This window comes from Cyanistes caeruleus, chromosome 3 (genome assembly GCF_971803275.1).
Source record: "Cyanistes caeruleus chromosome 3, bCyaCae1.hap1.1, whole genome shotgun sequence".
Classification (NCBI taxonomy): domain Eukaryota; kingdom Metazoa; phylum Chordata; class Aves; order Passeriformes; family Paridae; genus Cyanistes; species Cyanistes caeruleus.
The window spans coordinates 59,069,325-59,083,675 of NC_141703.1; the positions used below are offsets into that span (position 1 = coordinate 59,069,325).

Consider the following 14,351-nt stretch of genomic DNA (forward strand, 5'->3'; position numbering starts at 1 on the left):
TGTGCTTTTTTAAAATTTTGCTGTCTCCCTACAATTCTATTTACTCTTGCAAGCAGCTTTTTGAATGTACTATCATCTTACTTTTAACCACTGAAGTTTTAGGTTAGCATCTAGAGATGTTTCCTAATGGTGAATGTAGCCATTATCCTCCGATGTTTAAAGTCAGGTCTTACGTTTTTAAGTCCCCTCTGTGTTTTGAGTGTATATACATAGATCATATTCTTACTGCAATATCGTTCTTGTTACCTGAAGAGACTCATTGGTTACTTGACACATATGGCAGGCATGTTTTGAATGAAGCTATAAAACAGATTGAGCACTTCATAAAATGTTTAGAAATACTAAGTGGCATTTTTGAGCCATGGACCTGGAATTGGAGTAGTTGTCATGAAATGCACAGATACTAACATTTGTACTTACTGTAAATGTCAGACTTGTATAGTGTGAGTTAAAAACTGTATGGATGAATTTTGAGCCTTAGACCGAGGAATGAAAACAAATATTGTTGACAATGTCTGATTTCAGGAAGTATGTTTCTGTTTCAATGCGTAAGAATGAATAGCAAAAATTAAGTTGTATTTTGGAATTTTTATATAAGATACTAATCAGATGCACTTGAAAACCTTCTGCTGTAAGCTGCCTGAGATTAACCCATTTCCCTGCCACATCACTAGTTATAATAGGTGATCAAAAATAGCTGTGAAAGGTGAAGTAAACAATGTGAAGATGCATCAAATTTTTTCCAAATTAAGTAGTTACATAATTTCTCTGCTCAAGTGTTCTTTGCAGTGTATTAGTTTCTGTTAAAGTGATAGTAAAGCAAACCTTAAGCACATACTATTTTTCATATAGGTTTCTACAATCCAGGAACTTGTTACTGGTTATGAAGCCTCTTTGAAAACTTGTGACCTTTTTAGTACCTGTGGTAAGTTTCTATAGTCTTATATTAATTACCCTGTATCTACTAATACTGTTCATGGAAGTTATCAAGAAGCTTTGAAGTGCGGATACTTTTTGCAAAAAAATAGTTACTATATTTTCTAGTAAAAAAATTAATTACAGTAAATATTTGCTGAATTTGCTGAGCTTTGTTTTTGTGTTCATTTTTCAAATGCAGTCTTCAGCTTTACTGGTTATTGTAACCTTTCCCATTTTATTGCAGAAAATGGAGAGAAAGAGCCCCCAACAACACTGCTTTGGGTTCGGTATTTCCTGGCACAGCACTTTGACAAACTTGGCCAGTGTTCTTTGGCCTTGGATTACATTAATGCTGCAATTGCAAGCACTCCAACATTAATAGAGCTATTCTATTTAAAAGCAAAAATTTACAAGGTAAAAGGGGAATTTGGACACGCGGAGTACCTAGTGTATAAAAGAAATCAATTCATCAAAATGCTTTGAATGTGTGGGTAATATTTCAGTTAGCAGTGCTTATGGGCATCAGTTTTCATGTGGGTTTCTTTTTGGGCACTGTTTTGTCAGGAAGAAAATGAAAACCCTTTTGTTTGGGTTTTGCAAAGCCAGTCACAACTTACAGCAAATTGTAATTCTGAAAAGAAGTCTGGAAGTGGGGGGAGTGAGAATAACACTGGCTTTTGGTTCTGATGGAGAGTTAGCAGTAGCAAATACAGATTTTAGGAGATGATCAATAGCAGGCCTCTACTGAAAGTTAACTATTTAATTTCTCCCTAACAGCATGTAGGTAACATCAAGGAAGCTGCCAAATGGATGGATGAAGCACAGTCTTTGGATACTGCAGACAGATTTATCAATTCTAAGTGTGCGAAATACATGCTGCGAGCAAATATGGTGAAGGATGCAGAGGAGATGTGCTCTAAATTCACAAGGGCAAGTATATTGCTTTAATTAAGGGTTGTTTTGCTTGCCTCTGGTGGTTTTCCACTCATAACTTTTGATCAAATATCTTTTATAAATATCCATCTTTTTTATACTGCTTCCATGCCTGGTGGTAAGGAACTACTCGGAATCATAGAACAGTTTGTATTGGAAAGGGCCTTTTAAAGATGAAACAGTCTAATGCTACTGCCATGAGTATGGACATCTTTGGCTAACTCAGGTTGCTCAAAGCTTCATCCATCCCAGTCTTGAACACATCCAGGGATAGGGCATCCACAACCTTCCTGGGAAACTGCAATCCAGTGTGTTGCCATATCCTTACGCTAAAGATTTTTTTCTTCCTTATATCCAGTTTAAGGCTGCCCTCTTCTAGTTCAAATCTTCGCTCCTGTTGATGTTGCCACTGATCCTGGTGGCAAGTCTTTGTCTTACAAACTTCCTTTATATACTGGCAGGCCGCTGTAAGGTCTCCCTGGAGCCTGCTTGCTCTTCTCCAGGGTGAGCCACAGCTCTCCCAGCCTTTTGATTTCTCATGGCCTTTCTCTGAATCTGCTCTAACAGGCCCATGATCCTCTTGTGCTGGGGGCCCTGGAGATAGAGGTGATATTCCAGGTGTCTAGACCCAGTAAATACTGGGAGAAAAAATGGTTGTTCAAAGGTAGTTGTCTAGGATTACTTTTATTGCCATATTTCAAAATACTTTTGAAACTCATCGGATGGATACCTTGTTGTTTCCATGTGGTACCATCTGATCTAACTGCACAGGAATGTGTGCTATATTCATCATGATTTAGTATTAACATAAATTAATAAAATAATATTAAATATATACATAAAATAAATTAATTTAGACTTGAACATTTCATTCCTTTAAGCTTGTATTACACACAAAACTTTTGTTAAAGCAGAGTCAGTCCCTAAAAGATGGGACAAGCACTTTAAATTCCATTTTTTGGACATTGGACAAAATTTGGATTTATAAATATCAGGTTTTTCTATAATTTGTGGAACTAAACATGAAGACTACTTTGTGGGATATCCTGGAGTACATAAATTAGGCTCCTCTGTTCTTGTAAGTTTTAGATGTGGTAACACTTGAAATTCAATTTAAGCTTGCTAGGAGTTTCTAGGAATGATTGAAAATTTGATTACTAAAACTCATCATGTTTGCTTGTCAGAAGTGCTAAAGTAAGAAAGAACTTTATCGTGGATATCGGGAAAGACAGGCTAAATATCATGCTCAGTAACTAAATGTTGAGTGTAGCTGGGTCTTTTTTCTGCTGTAAAGACTTCTGAAAACCTAATGACTTATATTAACAATATATGGGCTGTTTTTCCAGTTCACTTAGTCTAGAGCATTACAATGGTTATAAAATCTCAATCTTAGGATTTTTTTCTTGTCAAAATATCAAATATAAATCTAACTTTGCTTATTTAGACAAACAAGTCCTGAGAAATGTGTAATTGCTCATACTGTGTGATAAAGCAGTGAATATATTGTTGGATTTTTAGACTGGTGGATGCCACTTACCTGATGGGGAAATACAGCTGAAATTATTCGCTTAACTCAAGGAATTTTTTTAAATAATGCTGTTTTCTGCCCCCAAATTGTAGATGTGAGACTGTGTGTACAAGCAGGAGTTAATCTTAAAAACCTGTTGAGATACTAATCTTCAGATAACTGGGATTTTTTAATCATGTCAATCTATTATTTTCTATCTTGGGGAGCATAGAATATCACAAGTGTTATTCTCAGTCACTGGGTCATTTCCTGTTGTATTCCAAGTAAGGTGAAGGATTGATTGTTTGCTCCTGATGGCCTGAAACCAGCCACAGTTGAAAGATGCAGCTGGTAAATTACAATAGCAAAACCTGATTATTTCAGGAAGGAACTTCTGCTATGGAGAACCTTAATGAGATGCAGTGTATGTGGTTCCAGACGGAATGTGCTGCAGCTTATCAAAGGCTAGGGAAGTATGGTGATGCCTTGAAAAAATGTCATGAAGTAGAAAGGGTAAGTAACAAACACCACTCATTCCTTCACCAGTATTTATCATATGCAAATGAAGGTACTTGTTGCTGTAATCAGCACAGTTTTGTATGTTAGAGACATATGAAACTTACAGTATAATGGCTTTCAGCAACAGGTTAATACTTGATGATTTGCTGTAACAGGAGATGTCTTCTCTAGCTATTATGTGAAAGACTATTATTGAAGTCAAAAGGTTTCAGTATAAAATACCATATCTCCTAACTATGCAACTATTCATACATTAATTTTATGCTGACTTTTGACAATTGTGATTTGAATCAGAACAGTCACATTTCAGTTGGCTTTTAGAGTGCCTAAGTCTTTGTATAATCACATTATAAGTTTTGTTAAGAGATTTTTCCCTACTGATAAGTTCTCTTGAACAGTCAGTATTAAAAGGATGTGCCTATGCCTGTTAAGTATTGTCTGTAAATAAATATCAATTGTAACTTTATTCCTCTAATAAAAAGTAGACTAAATAAAGGTTGAGTATGTAAGTGTGTTCTTTCTTTCTTTTAAGCATTTTTTTGAGATAACAGATGATCAATTTGACTTCCACACGTACTGCATGAGAAAGATGACTCTCCGTGCCTATGTAGACCTTCTGAGATTAGAAGATGTGCTCAGGAAACATGCCTTTTACTTCAAGGCTGCCCGATCAGCAATTGAAATTTACTTGAAGCTCCATGATAATCCTCTTACCAATGAAAGCAAAGAGCAAGAAGTGAATTCAGGTATCTTCACTTTAATGAAAGCTCATATGTCTGACACATGTAAAAGGTTAAGCTAAGTAAGTTACATGTTACAGAGTAAATAGAGCACAAGTTTTTCCTCTCTTCTGTCACAATAAATGAAAAGAGATCATACATAATAGGCTACAGTTCTCTGCTCACTTCCCATTACTTTGTAGAACTAGAACATGAATGAACCTAGGTGTAGTTTTGGAGTATTTGGGGAGGAGTGACATTTCAGAACATTAAAATCAGATTCAGTTCAGCCATTAGATAAATATTATTAACTAATGAATTATGAAGCAATTGATAGATTTTGTAGAAAAGCAGTCTGAATTGTAAGAATTTAATTTTGGTCTCATGTATATAAATTATTATATGGCAATACTAGTTACTACTGCATTAAGTTTACCACTTTTCACACAACTTGAGGACCAAAGAATAAATGGGTAAATGTATTAGCAATATTAATACATTTAGAACATTATTTAAAACTAGTATTAAATGGAAAACAGACATTCTTAGGAAGCCAGTGGGGTATGGTTTGGAAATCTGAGGATTCAATGGCAGATTATTTAAGATACTTTTTTTTTTACTTAAGGTAAATAGTTGCTTCTCCTTTAGTGCAATTACAGTTATTGTCAGCCTTGCAGTGGCTGTTGACTAAAGCAGTGAAATTCATGTCTGGCGTTTTGCAAAGGGAAAAATATTTGACATGGGGAAAAAGGGAAGCTAAACCAAATTTGCTTAATATTGCAAATAAAATCTTACCTTTATTCAGAGGTGGCTAAGTTTTTCTATACCTGCCTATGATTAATGAAGAGGTATATTTGAACAGTTGAACTTGCACCTTTTGTTCACTCCAACTTTGTTTCTGTATATAATAATCAGTGTGTGACAGAGGATCTGTCACAGAGGATAGCAGTATATCATAAAGGTGGGTGGTGTCTAAGAAGTCATGCTAGTGCATTTGCCTGCTGCTCATTGGGGTTCAGTAGGCTTATCTATGGGAGAAGGCAGCACTGTGTGGATGGAGTAAAAAGATCACTTGTTTCCCTGTGTCAGAATAGGGATGACCCAAGCAGGGAGGTCATGCTGCCATAGCCACAAAATGATGTGTTAGTCCCTTGGGGAGTCCATTTTTCTTTGTTTTGCCACATTTAGCAAAAATCCTGTTCTCAGTGAAATATCACAGTAAACAGACTGGAAGCTGCAGTATTAGTCTGGCTAAACTGATCATTTCCATTTAGTTATCCCATGGCATTTGCATGAAATCAGTGCAGTTATCATGGCTGTATATTAGTCAGACACTTTTTAACAAAAAATAGCAAGTTTAGCAAGTTTTCAGATGGAGTGCAAATCAATCTGGATTTTTCTAGATGGCATTAGAAGCAAGCTGAATTACAGTCAAAATGAGAGCTTAGTGTTACCATTGTTCATTTTCTGAGGTAAAACCTGTGACAGATGTAACAACTTTATGTAGCTAACCTTTGAAATCACTGAGGTTTCTGTAACAGCCATGTAAGAGAAAATACACAACATGAAGTGCTGTGTTAGGCTGTAAATAGTAATCCAGCAGCAGTGTTGGCCTGTGTAGTGGTGATACTCTGGTGACTTTTGGTGGTTATGGAAATCACTTAAAAGTTTGTCATATTGCCATATTGAGATGGGGAGAAGCATAATGACCTGAGTTGTTTGAGAGAAATAAGATTTTGAATTAAATACTTTATATATTGTCTGTTACTTTAATCTGTAGAAAATCTCTCAGCCAAAGAATTGAAGAAAATGCTTAGTAAACAAAGAAGAGCACAGAAGAAAGCAAAACTTGAAGAAGAAAGAAAGCATGCAGAAAGAGAACGACAGCAAAAAAATCAGAAGAAAAAGAGAGATGAAGAGGAGGAGGAAACTAGTGGACCCAGGGAAGAGTTGGTTCCTGAAAAACTGGAAAGGGTTAGTATGGTCTTTCATGTTAAACTCTTGTGATTATCATAAAAAGCCTAAAATATGGGTTTGCTATCAGATTATCTTAGACAAATCTAGGTGTTTTTATAAAATCATTTTTGCATGCAGAGGTACCTTTTTGTCCATCTCTTTTTACACTGAAGGAAAGTATTTTTCCTCAGTAAATCCAAGTTCTACATTAATGTTGTTACTTTCCTTAAATTTCAGGGTTTTTTTTCCAAACAGTAGGCCATACTTCATTAAAACAGATACTGAACAAAAAGACGTGTTTTACCTGAAGAAATCTGTTTTTCATACAGTGAACAGAGGAAAAAGTAACACAAATTATTTCAATTTACCAAGTCTGAAGGCATGAGCCAGTATTTTGCTATGCATAAAGAGCTACCTCTGTTACCACAGTAAACTTCAAGCTTGTTGTCTAAGGTGGTTGTATTTGTTTCTTAAATGCTAAATTACAACGCTGAGTGCCCAAGCAGTGCCAGAGTTAGCAACGATGCTTTGTCAACATGAAATGATGAATAAACACTTCTAAAAAGCTTGCTGTTTAAATAAAAATGTTGTGGTGCAGTTTAATCCAGAAAGCTAATTTCTGTTCACCTTTGACCTCTGATTACTAAAAGGCTCTGAATAACAGAAACTACTGGTGGATTTTATTTGACATTTACTTTAAGCCATAAATTTCACTGTTCTTCTATTAAAACAGGTAGAAAATCCATTAGAAGAAGCCATTAAGTTCCTTATACCACTTAAGAATCTTATTGGAGATGATATAGAAACACATTTATTAGCATTTGAAATATACTTTAGAAAAGGTAAAGTACTGTTTAATTTTATTTTTGCTCTACAAAATTTTGCTCCTTCATTGCAACCTGTGTTATCCAAGTGTAGTGGAAAATGATCTGGAATAAATACTTAACTGACTGAAGCTGAGGTGTGCATCATATGCAGTAATAATAGGGTAAAAAGTGGTTTTTTTTAGTCATCCTTAAACAAAAAAAAACCGTAAGAGGCAGACTATGTTGTGGTATATACACATAAATACTGTGGAATGTTATTTTTGGGGTGATCTTTAATTATGTAGGGGAAACCAAAGGTAAATAGGTGGTAACATCTGTGCAGTGTTGCTAGAGTTTGAGCAGCAAGAACTTCTGTTTTATTAAGCGATTTGACTGGGAAAAGAAACTTCCTTTCCAATTCTGTATAGAAACTGATGTTTCTAGTATTTGTACTAGATTTACTGAAGAAAACAGTAATTGATAATGAAGAAAAAAGTTCTTCATTCTTGATCTTGGTTTCCTAATATTTGTTTTTTCTCCTTCCCACAGGAAAGTTTCTGTTAATGTTACAGTCTGTCAAAAGAGCTTTTGCTATCAACAGGAATAACCCATGGCTACATGAGTGCTTGATTAAATTCTCTAAAGCTGGTATGTGTGTAGGAAATACATAATTATAAAGATACAAGAAATTACTTTCTGCAAGAATATAATTATATATTTTTGTCATGTGTACTCTTGAAACACAAACTGATACAAAGGAAAATAAAGACAAGGGTTTTTTTTCATGGCAATGCCAAAGAAGACAAAGGCTATGCTACCCATTGTACTCTGTACTGTGTACTGTACAGTGTATTATATTATACTCCTTCCTCCATTAATACACCAGGTGGACCAAACAACTCATTTCGGGTAGATTTCACAGGAAAGTGAGTGTTCTAAGCATCACCCTGGAAAACGTTAAATTTTAAGGAAATAAGTGGCAGATACAGGAGAGAGCATTCTGACTGAAACAATTTGTGTGGTGAACTTGAAAATTTACATGACAGAGCACCCTTTATGAATGTTTCCTCTGTAAATGCATCAGCAATGTTTGTGTTGACACATTTTGATCTGAGATTTGTGTTTCTGTGTGCAAAATTTAAAACTGGGACTTTTAGCAGTGATGTGTGTGGTTTCAGTGTTTTCTACAGTTGTTTAAATGGCATTTTTTTTGATTCTCTCTCCTCTGCCTTCACTCTTCTAGTGTCTGACCATAGTAACCTCCCAGAAATTGTGAGCAAGGTCCTAACTCAAGAAATGCAGAAAATCTTTGTTCATAAAAACTTGGAGAGTTTTAATGAAGAATTTCTCAAACACAATGCTACCTCCATTCAGCACCAACTGTCAGGTTTGTCTGACTTTTTCATGCTCTTTAGAAGGAGGTGATTTAAGTGATATAAATCCAGAACCTTTATCTGCAGTCTGCAAGGACAGGTTGGATGGGGCTTAGAGCATCCTGGTCCAGTGTAAGGTGTCCCATGGTATGGCAGGGCATGTGGAACTAGATGATCTTTTACCAAGATCAAACCATTGTGTGAATTCATACCTAAATTCTAATGAGATGATATGTAAAATTGCATTTGGGGTGGGGGGGTGTCAGGCTGGGTTTTCTATATGCTTGCACCATTTTTTAAACATGAACTACGTTTTTTTTTTTTATTAGACGCATAAGGAACTTGCTCCTTACCTTCAAAAAGTGCAGTCAAACCACCATAGATATTCATGTTGTCAAGCACTGATGTATTTCCTGTTACAGCTTTTTTTTTTTTAAGTATTAAAAAATACAAAACAAAATCCCATATCAATTAGCAAGTGCTTCTCCCTGGTTTTTTTTCAGCTGGAATGTCTCTGTTCCTACTCATAATTTTATCATGTAGCAACAGCATCAATAAAAGTACCATGATGAACTTGTTATGCAGCCTTTGCTTTTCTGCTTCATGGTCAGCAGCGAAATTGTTGAAATCTGACACTCAGACACTGTTTATATAGAAGAGCCACAAGTAGCTGCTGGAGCTAAGTCAAAGGAAGTTGGAATTAAATTAGTACAGAAAGTTTTGGAATATTGATGTGACTTGATAAGCTGGTAGAGAAAGCAAAATGCATTTCCAGCAGTTAAGAGACAAGAGTAAGTGTAGTTTTATCAGGCACTTCAAGTACTGAGTGCTAATTTCACCTGGTCTTTAAAAGTCACCCAGGGTCTGTCCAGAATAACTGGAAGAAGTTAGCTCCAGAGGATTGCTCATTGCTCCTAAAGGAAGATTAGGTGGAGTACCACAGATTTCCATTGGCTTTTATAAAATCTGTGGTTCAGCTTTTTGAAATACCTGGACCCCTTAACTACAAGCAGGCTCAAGATTTGAGAAGTCAAGTACAGATACCTCAGCAGTCAATTGCTTCTAATTCTGAGAGATGTGTTCTTAGGCTCTTGCAAATGTTGAGCATCTCACTGGCTGCTTTACAGGTCTTATTTTCTGATCCTCCAGTGTTATGGAAAATGCCACAGTCACCGGTTAGGTTCTTGGTAGCTTTAGGACTTCAGCTAAGCTCTCAGTCTTCTGTTTATGCTTTGTTTATGGTTTGAGGCAACTGTTTATAGTTTGAGGCAATTGACTTACCTACTTTTCAAGTTTCTTGAACAATTGTCTTTAATTAAAGTTTGCAAATGTGAAGATCTGAAAGACCTAAACCCTAAATCTGAGGGCACAAATATGTTTTTTTCAGCTTAAAATTACTAGTATAAAGCTATAAGCAGACTTATAACCTCTTTCCAATTTCTGTACCATAGCCTCCCTAATTTTAAGCAAGAGTAACTAGGCTAATAGAATTCTTTTGAGAAATAATGGCTCTAAATTGAGTATAGCAATTTATTTTCTTAAACCTACAAAAAGCAGTAAGAACTAGGAAACTGTATTTAATTGGGAAAACTAATAATTGGGGAAATGAATTGAGCAAAACCAAAAGATGGACAAAACATCCAGAATGTGGGGTTTTATTTTTTCCAGTAAAATGATTAAGCTTTTTGGTTTTTGCAGTAGATTACATAGTGGTGTGAGTCTTGTATTTGGGCAAAGGAAAGTACATAAAGTGCCAACACATTTATTAAGATGAGATTTTAAATTAAGGTAGCTATGTATGAATTAAGGAGCAGAATTTTGCTGAGATGCCCAGACCACTTTTGGTAAAGGGTTAGTGGTCCAAGAAGCTGTGTAGTTCCATAAGGCAGCGTTTTCCTTTCCACCAATGTAGTCTGGTCCAGGCAAAGCACCAAACTTGTGTTGTGCTTTCCTTGTACCTGAGCTGTGTCCTTAGCTCCAGCTGAGCAGCCTTGCATTCTGCCATGTGGCCTGGCCTGAATTTCTACTGGGCCATGTTCCACAGTTTAGTAACTGTTGTTCACTTACCTCCAATACTTCTAAATAGAATTCAGTGTGTCTCTGAGAATTACTCACTTCTGCATTTGTTGCATGGATTTCATTTAGCCTGCTGATTTGAAGGGTTTGTCATCAGTGTACTCTGTGATATTTTTCTCTACTGAAGACCTGTCAGTCAAGTGAGGCATGTCCCTTTTGCAGGAATGGATCTCCTGTATTATTCAAACCTTATGCTTCTAATAAATTTCAAAATGGCTTTAGTTTCATTAGTTTTCAGTTACAGATCAGGGAGGAAGATATTGTTTATTAAAGCTTGTAAGAAGTCTAATTCACGTTTATGTATAAGTTCTCAGGTTCTGTGTGTCTGTATATGCAGTATGGCATTTAGGAAAACTAAACACTGTGGCTTTTGTCTTGTGATAAGGTGCAAAGATGATGTATTTCCTGGACAAATCAAGACAAGAAAAAGCAATTGCTGTTGCAACTAGATTGGATAAAAACATGAGAGACAAAAATGTGAAGGTAAAAGATACGATATGTAAAGCCACCAACTGTGTGAGACCTTAAATAGTGTGTAATTTAATGCAGGATAATGTGCATGCTTCATTTGTCATGATAAATTAATACTTGAAAGAGCAAGGTTTCTAATTCTTCCTGTAAGTAAAAGATACGTAAATATCAACAGAGAAACCTGTTTGCTCAGGCTAGTATTGTTTAACACAGTATGTGCCTTTAAAAGTAAAACAATAGTAAATTGCATTTATTGTTGCTTTTGTTTCTTTAGACATTAACAAAGGTTTTTGAGGCATTGCTTGATGGTAGTTTTGGAAGCTGCCACGCTCAGTGTGAAGAATATCAAGCAGCATGTCATAAACTGTTTCCTTTTACATCTGCCTTCATGCCTGCCACAAACGAGGACAACAGCAGCATTGCATCTGTGAATCACACGGCTATTAACCATGATTTGCTGTCCAATGAAATCTGAAGTAGTGTGTGCAAGCCCTGTGTGTGTGTATACTTACATGCACACGTGTATATGAAACTGACTCTCATTACATGCTGGCTGGATACAGATCAGGGTTACTTTTCTGGGTTGTATTTTAATATCTTTAACAGATATCTAAAAAAAAAAAAAATTGGATAGTTAAATGGAGTATGCTCTTAGGGTTTTTTTTCCCTCCCAATGAAAACTGCCAATATTTATGTAAACATGTTTAATCAGCATTTTTCATGTTTATATTTGTACAGGTTTAAGTCTTTTAATAATTCATCAGCCCTCCCTCACAGTAATATGGATATTAAAGACTGCTTTCACTTAAGTGTTGTTACATATGCAGATATATGTGAACATATCTTGTTAATAAATTATCATTTGAGAGGTTTTAGCAGAATAAGACTGAAGTGCTGCTTGAATTGCCCTCTTTGTCCTTACTGTTCTTTAGGGGTTTTTTTTTTTTTCTGGGTTGTTTTGGTTGGACTTCTTTTTTTAATCTTTGGTCAGTTTGGTTTCTTTTGAAGCACAGCAACAATGAAAGCACTGGGGGGTTGCATGTTTTTGTCAGGTGTGTGTCTTATATGGAACCAGTGTTCACAGATATGAAGATACGGTTTGTGTAAAAAAAAAAAAAATCCAAAACAACAACTATCTAAGGCTTTTTGAAAACTATTTCCTCTACCTTGTTTTCCATAGCTATTGTTTCCTTAATTTTATGGTCAGTTTAACATTTTAAGGTTTTAATATCCTGAAGCAATTCCCTGAGAAGACATTAATGAGTTTGAATATTGTTGTTTGTCTTTTTTTCCATCTCCCCTTTCCTCTTCTTTCTTCTGGTTTCTCCCCATCTGTTCATCTATTGACACTTAGAATGAAAAAAGCTGCTCCAATTTTGGGCAAATGCAGAAGGTACAGTAATGGGGAATACAGTTTTTCTCTACATCATAAAAACTCACTGGTGGGTGTGCTGTATTACCTCCATTAAAAGTCTTAGTTGTCTACTTAAGGCCAATACTCCAGAACTTCTCATGCCTAAATGCTATTGCTGTAGGTGCTGCAAGGTAAAACAGTGTGTGAGAAATATGTTCTACATTTTAAAACTGTTTAAGGGAGCACAAAGAGGCTGACTACAAATCATAATGAACCTTTTTCTTACTTTGTATTCTGGTGCATTAACTATTAAATATACAACACATCAAAATGGAAGTTTAAATCTAATATACCTATTTAAAGCATAGCATTGCTAGACAAAATGGCTACATATCACATGACAGCTTTACATTCTATAAGAACTGCTATCAGAACATAATTATACTGTGGCTTGTACAGAAAATCTGTTTTCTGAAAACTGTAATGGAATTATTCAATTTGGTTTGTTTTTATTTCACTGCAATATAAATAATTTCAGTAATATTAACTAGCCCCTCAAAGGCAAATACCAGTTCATGAAGAGGGGATTTTATTAAACAAATAAACTGTTCTAATTAAAATTCTCCTTTGTGTGTCATCTGTTTAGATTAAAAAATTGTTGAATGGAAAATTCACTGTAAAATACTGCCAACATATGTTATGCTGTAATAAATTATTTTGTACACACTTGCCTTTGGTTTGGAATTTTTGCATGTTTATGGACATCAAACTTTAGCCCATCATTCTCATTTTTTTCTATTGAGCTGCAACATTCACTGGTTTAATGTTAACTCTGTAAGTAGTTAAAAAAATTAGTATTTAGCAGATTGAGATGTGTATCTATAAATAGTAATGGCTTCAGACTGCAATCAAGTAGGTTTAGATCAGATAACAGGGAGAAATTCTTTCCTGTGGGGGTGGTGAGGCACTTGAACAGGTTGTCCAGAGAAGCTGTGGATGCCCCATCCTTGGCAGTGTTCAAGGGTTGGATGGGGCTCTGAGCAGCCTGGTCTCATGGAAGGTGTCCCTGTCCATGGCAGGAGGGTTGGAGCCAGATGGTGTTTAAGGTCCCCTACAACCCAGACCATTCTGTGATAGTAACACACTACCCTGAGAAATGGTGATGTGGTCTTGTCCTACGCATTCACCGTGTGCCCTTGGCTGTGCAGTAACTTGCTGAAAGATGTCTCCGGGAAGAGTAGTGAACCATAATGGCATTGTTTTGGCTCAGCAGCACCTGAGAACCACTCTATTGTCAGCACACAGTGACATGAAGTGATAGTGTCTCTTTTTTAGTGCTAACACTGCTCTTGCTAGAGGTTTAATTCAGGCCTTCACAAGAAGGCTGTGGCACTCTAGATAAGAATGCTTATCCAGTCCTTTGCTGTTTGGCTTGACACTTGAAGTCAGATTTCAGCAAAAGCACTCTTCAGTGGTGGATTCCTTGAAAATGTAGATGAATAGTTTTGATATCTAGGCTAAGAGTTGTACTAGGATTCTGGAAATGGAGTCTTCTGTCACTCAGTGCATGGCTTGGTTTTCTCTTAGAATTGCTGGAGGCATGCAGCCTGCTTAGTTTTTCTCAGGGCTGTCATTGCAGGTGTGAACTTATTGGGGTAACAAATGCTTGGCAATCCAATCTCCAAATTTCATCTTTGTTGCAGATGGGCAGGGTGTGCT

The 14,351-nt window shown here is 36.0% G+C and overlaps 1 protein-coding gene across 4 annotated transcripts in view; it reads left to right on the forward strand.

Annotated features, from left to right (window-relative positions):
• Nucleotides 1-13,358, forward strand: part of NAA16 (N-alpha-acetyltransferase 16, NatA auxiliary subunit) — a 63,509-nt gene extending 50,151 nt beyond the window's left edge. For 3 of the 4 annotated variants that reach the window (XM_086881154.1, XM_086881157.1, XM_086881156.1), the window contains exons 10-20: nucleotides 853-925; nucleotides 1,163-1,332; nucleotides 1,696-1,848; nucleotides 3,743-3,871; nucleotides 4,410-4,623; nucleotides 6,377-6,570; nucleotides 7,286-7,394; nucleotides 7,908-8,006; nucleotides 8,602-8,745; nucleotides 11,193-11,290; nucleotides 11,553-13,358. In XM_086881154.1, coding sequence (XP_086737280.1) covers nucleotides 853-925; nucleotides 1,163-1,332; nucleotides 1,696-1,848; nucleotides 3,743-3,871; nucleotides 4,410-4,623; nucleotides 6,377-6,570; nucleotides 7,286-7,394; nucleotides 7,908-8,006; nucleotides 8,602-8,745; nucleotides 11,193-11,290; nucleotides 11,553-11,753 — 1,584 coding nt within the window. In that variant the 3' untranslated portion in view covers nucleotides 11,754-13,358. Of the gene's footprint in view, nucleotides 1-852; nucleotides 926-1,162; nucleotides 1,333-1,695; nucleotides 1,853-3,742; nucleotides 3,872-4,409; nucleotides 4,624-6,376; nucleotides 6,571-7,285; nucleotides 7,395-7,907; nucleotides 8,007-8,601; nucleotides 8,746-11,192; nucleotides 11,291-11,552 lie in introns of all 4 variants that reach the window. The other variant, XM_086881155.1, reaches the window with a different exon arrangement.
• Nucleotides 13,359-14,351: the final 993 nt, after the last annotated feature.